This window comes from Cariama cristata, unplaced genomic scaffold, assembly GCF_000690535.1.
Source record: "Cariama cristata isolate BGI_N322 unplaced genomic scaffold, ASM69053v1 scaffold478, whole genome shotgun sequence".
In the NCBI taxonomy this organism is placed as follows: domain Eukaryota; kingdom Metazoa; phylum Chordata; class Aves; order Cariamiformes; family Cariamidae; genus Cariama; species Cariama cristata.
Genome location: NW_009632596.1, coordinates 41576 through 48050, shown reverse-complemented (window position 1 = coordinate 48050; position 6475 = coordinate 41576). Strand labels below are relative to the sequence as shown.

The following is a 6475-nucleotide window of genomic DNA, read 5'->3' as shown; positions in this document are numbered from 1 at the left end:
TATTTTTGTGAGTCTGTTTCAGGCTAGTGCTCTGATGTAGGAAACAGGGGGTTAAGGTTTTGGTTTAGGTTAACTGCCCCAAACTCTTTCTTTTCACTCTTAAAACTATTCATAAATTATGGGAACAAATTAGAGGAAACAATTTGCTGGAGTAGCTGTCCAACTTTCTGTATGACCTGCCTTTGAAGGGTTTATTTACTCTCCAGATTATATTATAATATAGATATACTTGAGGTAGTTTTAAATGAACTCATTTGGGTCTGGGAGCAGTCTTACTGCAAAATATAAGCAGTGAAGTAGTTTAGGTTTTGTTGAGCTGTATACTGCTGCAGCATTACTAGGTACCCAAGTACTTTGTTTAAAAGTTTGTTTCAGTTTAAGTATTTCGAAACTATATGGTGGATAATTTTAGCTCTACCTTCAGATAGTCTTCTATGGTTGTTTGCTGCAAGGGCTGGATTATATTTCATACTTGATTTCATTTCCATAAACCAGTGCAGGGTTTTTTTCTCTTAATAAATCCCTGAAAATAATGCTTAATTTAACCATTAGTCTTTTTGTTACTTGAGGGCTAATTTTGGCTGATGTTTCTTCGTAGTCTTCTCTTTTTAAACACAGTAAATGGGAAGCCACACTTAGTAGCCTCCAACTAAATAATTGTCTTAAAATAAAATGTGATAGTTTATTAATGTTTTAGTAGCAATACTTTGTTTAAGAGGATATTTGAAAGAGTACAGTTTGCTTTCTAAGAATGTTTTATCTGCTCACTACGTTTATTCATTCTGTTTTATCAGCTCTTTTCCAAAACACCACAAGCAGTTAATGCACCTTATAAAGGACTCCTGACCTTTTGTATCTTCACAAGTCATACCTAGATGTCACCAGTGTTTCCCATGTTAACAGTTCTGAGCATGTTTTACTATATGTGCCTTCGGCGCCGAGCTAGGACAGCGACGAGAGGAGAAATGAACAGCCGGAGGGCTATTGAATCAAACACCCGAGCCTTACCTATCAATGTTGAAATAGTTCAGTATGCCAAAGAAGTGTTGGATTTCAGCTCTCACTATGGTAGTGAAAACAGCATGTCGTATACCATGTGGAATTTAGCAGGTATTCCAAACGTGTACCCTAGTTCTGGTGACTTTACTCAGACTGCCGTCTTCCGAACTTACGGGACCTGGTGGGATCGTTGTCCTAGTGCTCGGCTGCCGTTCAAGAGGACACCATCCACCTTCTGTAGCCAGGACTACGTGGAACTCGCTTTTGAGGAACCAGTTTATCCCACTGCAGTGCACATTCTGGAAACCTATCATCCTGGAGCTGTAGTCAGGATTTTGGCATGCTCTGCAAATCCTTACTCACAAAATCCACCAGCAGAAGTAAGGTAATTTTTTTCTTTCCTCCTTTATGCTTTCCTGTAAGATGTTAAATGCTACAAACAATGCTGTTTAGCGAACTTTACACAACAGAGAAATACTAGGAAGTATCTGACCCACTGATGTTTTCTTTATTTCTGCATGTTTTTAAAAACTGTGGTGATATGTTTTTATAGCAACTTCAGAGATGGGGATTTTGTTGTAGGGATTAATGCAGATCCTAATACCAGATTTAATTTGCGTAATGATAGTTTTTGTGTTGGAATTTTATGAGCAGTAATTATTATGCATGTACAAAAATCGCTTTTGAAATGGCAGTTCTGAGTTCTTCTCTTTCTCCAATAAGAAAAGCAAATTGTGTAGAGGAGGCTGAGGATTCGTGGTTGCTGTATCATCCTACTTCAAGTAGCCATAAGCTCTTTCTTCTCTCTGCGTGCTTTAGGTTGTATATATAGTACAATCAGGCACTGTAACTACTCATATGGAAATGAGGCCAAAACCAGAAGCAGAGAACAGTTGGGCAAAAGGTGATGCCATTTGTCTGATCTTTATTTTTGGTCTGATCAAAGGGTGTGAGCTGCACTTCATTTTTACGCTTGCTTCATAGACTTAAAAGAAGCTGATTTGATCCTCTTGGTTTTCCTCATAGTAGAAATTCCTGATGAAATTCCACTTGGTGGGCAGGAAGATGGGGACCTGGGGAATGGTAAGATAATAAAGAAAACCCCTCTGTATGAGATGTGTGAAGGTCTTAGTGAGGAGGTGAGGAAACAGAAAGGAAAGGAGAGAGAGAACAGGCAAAAGCACGTAGTGGGGAAAAATACTGGGAAAAGCTGTCAGTATATGCAGTCAAAGTATTCTGCATACATCAAAAAGAGATGAATCAATACCAGACCCATAAAGGAAAGGTGAACTGATAGAAGAAAGACTTAACAAAATGTATCCTGTAGAAAATAAGATGCCAACAAATACCGCATTCCTTTAAAATGCGTGCTTTGGCGGTATAAGCAGTGTTAGCTTGAATGCTGGGTGTTTTTTCCCTTACCTGCCTTTTACAGGTACAGCTAAAAAGCATATTTTTAGGTCTAACTTAGTATCCCATGCTTCCTAATATTAGGCTATTGATATTTATCCAAAACAGGTGTCAAGTTATATATTCCAAATTCCCACTTAATAAGTTTTGTGTGATTCTATCAGCTACTGTTGTTTAGTGCAGTTGTTTGTTCTACAGCTCTCTAATGAGTATGTACTGGAGAACTCTAAAGTAAACATCCGAATTCAAGGAGCAGTGATAGGTCACACTAATAATAATAGGCTGCCAAACTTCAGAAGTAGGAGGGCATTTGGCACTGTCATACAGAACTTATTTATAGGATGGTGTGTGGTGAAGGCAGCTTTTAAGACTTTTGAACGTAGAACCTAATGTGAAATGACTTTTGGCCAATTACTCTGTGAACTTTCATTTCACTTTTTTATTTTATGACGTAGATTTTACTTCTTTGTTTTATGATGTAGCACAGATTTATGTAGAGATTATTTCTGTAACTGTTGATCGTGTTGCGTTAGGGTAATAGTAGGATAGTGTGCTGCAGGGCAGTACAAGGATATAATTCTGAGTAATAAGCTAATGCTATTTTATAAAACTGTCTGTTTAGATTCGGTTCTTAAAACAGTACACTTTTTTTTTTGTTGAAGGAAAGCTCAAGAAATGTTAACTGAAGGAGCTACTTAGTAAGGTGCGCTAAAAAAAAAAAGTGCTTTATGACTGCTCTTGGGGTGCGGTCAGAGTGAGAACTTGGACTTTCCTTTCTTCATAAAAAAGGATGAAGTTTCTGTAAGACCTTGCTTTTTAGTTTGTAGGCAGGAGTATCTTCTGTTCTGCCTACCTAGGTTAAAATAATTTTTGGTGAGAAGGTTGTCTCGAGAAGCCTCAGAACCAGTTGTCTGTGCTGCATCTTCAGTACTTGCTAGTCTTGATACTAGAGAAGCATTAGAGGGACTCTTTTTTTTTTGGTTTTAGCTTACCTTTCCTCAGCAGGACTTGTCTGTTCAGAACTGCACATTTGGTTTGTCTCCTTTCTTCTGAAAGAGGCAAACGTGTGTTACGCATGGTATGTTGAAGGGAAGGTGAAGGAACCCTTTCTCCACATGAGGTATGCAATATTTTTTCGCTCTTCGTTGGCTCACCTTTATGAGGGGAATCTGAAGAATTGCAAGAACTTGCTGACTTGAACAGCTCCGGTGCGGGCACATTCTGCAGCAGAGTGGGGGATCGTGGTGTAGAGGAGGGGTTTCCTCAGCCTGGCACCGTTCTGTGACCACCTGCACAGGTCAAGGTTACCCATCCTACCTGACCATCAATGCAGGATGGTGGGCGCTCATCTGAGAGCAAAGGCTGCAGCTCCGGCCTGGGGGGTCTGCTCCATCTACCCCAAAGATGGCCGATGCCTTCACCCAGATGGAGCTGCTGAAGGGAGAGGCTCAGTGCGGACCTCAGACTGTGGGAAGTACCAGGACCTCTCTTCTGGAGCAGGGACAGGCAGCAGACCTGCCTGCAAATGGTGTGCCCAGGTGGAGGACCTCCTGCGGTGGGGGACTGAGCTGCAGGAGACAGTGAGAAGGCTGCACAACATCAGGGAGGCTGAGAAGGAGCTAGAGAGCTGGTTCCGAGTGCAGTCTGCAGTGGACCCACAGCCTGCGGCCAAACAGCCAAAAACTTCCCCACCGGCACACACAGAAGGGAGGAGGGCCAATAATGCAAAAGGATGGAAGCTTGGAGAAGGATCATGGGTCAGCAGGAGAGCACCTGAAGAGCAGCACAAAGGAATCCCAGCCACTCCAGCCAGTAAGTCAGCTTCATCGGGGGCCCAACTTACATGTGTCAGTGCAAACACATGTAGCATGGGGAATAAACAAGAGGAGTTAGAGATGTGAGCACACCTGCCGGGCTATGATCTTATTGGCATCACAGAGACATGGTGGGATGGCTCCTACGACTGGAATGTTGGAATGGAAGGATACAGGGTCTTTTGGAAGGGCAGGCAAGGGAGACGAGGAGAGGGTGTCACCATCTATGTCAATGACCAGCTGGAGTGCATGGAGCTCCACCTGGGGATGGATGAGGAGCCAACTGAGAGCTTATGGGTCAGGATTAAAGGGAGGGCAGGGACCGATGACGTTACAGTGGGGGTCTGCTACAGGCCACACGACCAGGAAGACTGAGCAGATGAGGCCCTCTGTAGACAGATAAGAGCAGCCTAATGTTCACAAACCCTGGTCCTCATGGGAGACTTCAACCACCCCGCTATCTATTGCAGGGACAACACAGCAGGGCGTTAAGCAATCCAGGAGATTCCTGGAATGCATAGAGGATAACTCCCTTCTCCAAGTGATAAGAGGAGCCAACGAGGAGAGGTGCTATGCTGGACCTTGTTCTCACCAACAAGGAGGAGCTGGTGTGGAATGGGAAGCTCAAGGGCAGCCTTGGCTGCGGTGACCGTGAAACGGTGGAGTTCTTAAGGTCCTTCAGACAGTGAGGAGGACACACAGCAAGCTCACTGCCCTGGACTTCAGGAGAGCAGACTTTGGCCTCTTCAGGGAGCTGCTTGGTGGAGTACTATGGGATAAAGCCTGGGAGGGAAGAAGGACCCGAGAAAGCTGGTTAATGTTCAAGGATCACCTCCTCCAAGCTCAGGAGCGATGCATCCCAACAAAGAAGTAGTCAGGCAAAAAGACCAGGAGGCCTGCATGGATGAACAAGGAGCTCCTGGACAAACTCAAACACTAAAAGGAAGCCTATGGAAGGTGAAAGCAAGGACAGGGAGCCTGGGAGGAATACAGAGAAATTGTCTGAGCAGCCAGGGATAAGGTTAGGAAAGCTGAAGCCCTGATAGAATTAAATCTGGCCAGGGATGTCAAGGGCAACAAGAAAAACTTCTCTACGTACATCGGTGATAAAAGAAGACTAGGAAAAATGTGGGCCCTCTCTATGGAAGGAAATGGGAGACCTGGTTACCCAGGATATGGAGAAGGCTGAGGTAATCAATGACTTTTTTGCCTCTGTCTTTACTGGCAAGTGCTCCAGCCACACCACCAAAGTCACAGAAGGCAAAGGCAGGGGCTGACAAAATGAAGAACCACCCACTGTAGGAAAAGATCAGGTTCAACCATCTAAGGAATCTGAAGGTGCACAAGTCCATGGGACCTGATGAGATTCATCCGTGGGTTCTGAGGGAACTGGCGCATGAAGTGACTAAACCACCGTCCCATCATATTTGAGAAGTCGTGGCAGTCCAGGGAAGTTCCCACTGACTGGAAAAGGGGAAACATAACCCCTAATTTTAAAAAGGAAGACCCAGGGAACTATAGACCAGTCAGTCTCACCTCTGTGCCCCGCAAGATCATGGAGCAGATCCTCCTGGAGGAGGATCTAATGTGCTAAGGCACATGGAAAATAAGGAGGTGATTGGTAGCAGCCAGCATGGCTTCACTAAGGGCAAATCGTGCCTGACAAATTTGGTGGCCTTCTATGATGGGGTTAGAGTGTTGGTGGATAAGGGGAGAGCAACTGAGGTCATCTACCTGGGCGTGTGCAAAACATTTAACACTCAAAGAGTTGCAGTCAATGGCTCGATGTCCAAGTGGAGACCAGTGACGACTGGCATTCCTCAGGGGTTGGTATTGGGACCAGCACTGTTTAACATCTTTGTCGGCGATGTGGACAGTGGGATGAAGTGCACCCTCAGCCAGTTTGCTGATGACACCAAGCTGTGTGGTGCGGTCGACACACTGGAGGGCAGGGATGCCATTCAGAGGGACCTGGACAGGCTGGAGAGGTGGGCCTGTGTGAACCTCATGAAGTTCAATAAGGCCAAGTGCAAGGTCCTGATCATGGGTTGGGGCAATCCCAAGCACAAACACAGGTGCAGAATGGATGGAGAGCAGCCCTGAGGAGAAGGACCTGGGAGTGTTGGTTGATGAAAGGCTCAACATGACCTGGCAATGTGTGCTGGCAGCCCAGAAAGCCAACCGTGTCCTGGGCTGCATCCCAAGCAGGGTGACCAGCAGGTCGAGGGAGGGGATTCTGCCCCTCTGCTCCG

General features: G+C 44.9%; 1 protein-coding gene across 1 annotated transcript in view; it reads left to right on the top strand.

Annotated features, from left to right (window-relative positions):
* Positions 1-875: 875 nt before the first annotated feature.
* FBXL4 (F-box and leucine-rich repeat protein 4) overlaps positions 876-6475 on the top strand; it is a gene marked incomplete at its 3' end in the record, with an annotated part of 46608 nt that continues 41008 nt past the window's right edge. Inside the window, exon 1 of the mRNA XM_009706385.1 lies at positions 876-1384. Within this exon, the coding sequence (XP_009704687.1) occupies positions 876-1384 (509 nt within the window). The remainder of the gene's footprint in view (positions 1385-6475) is intronic.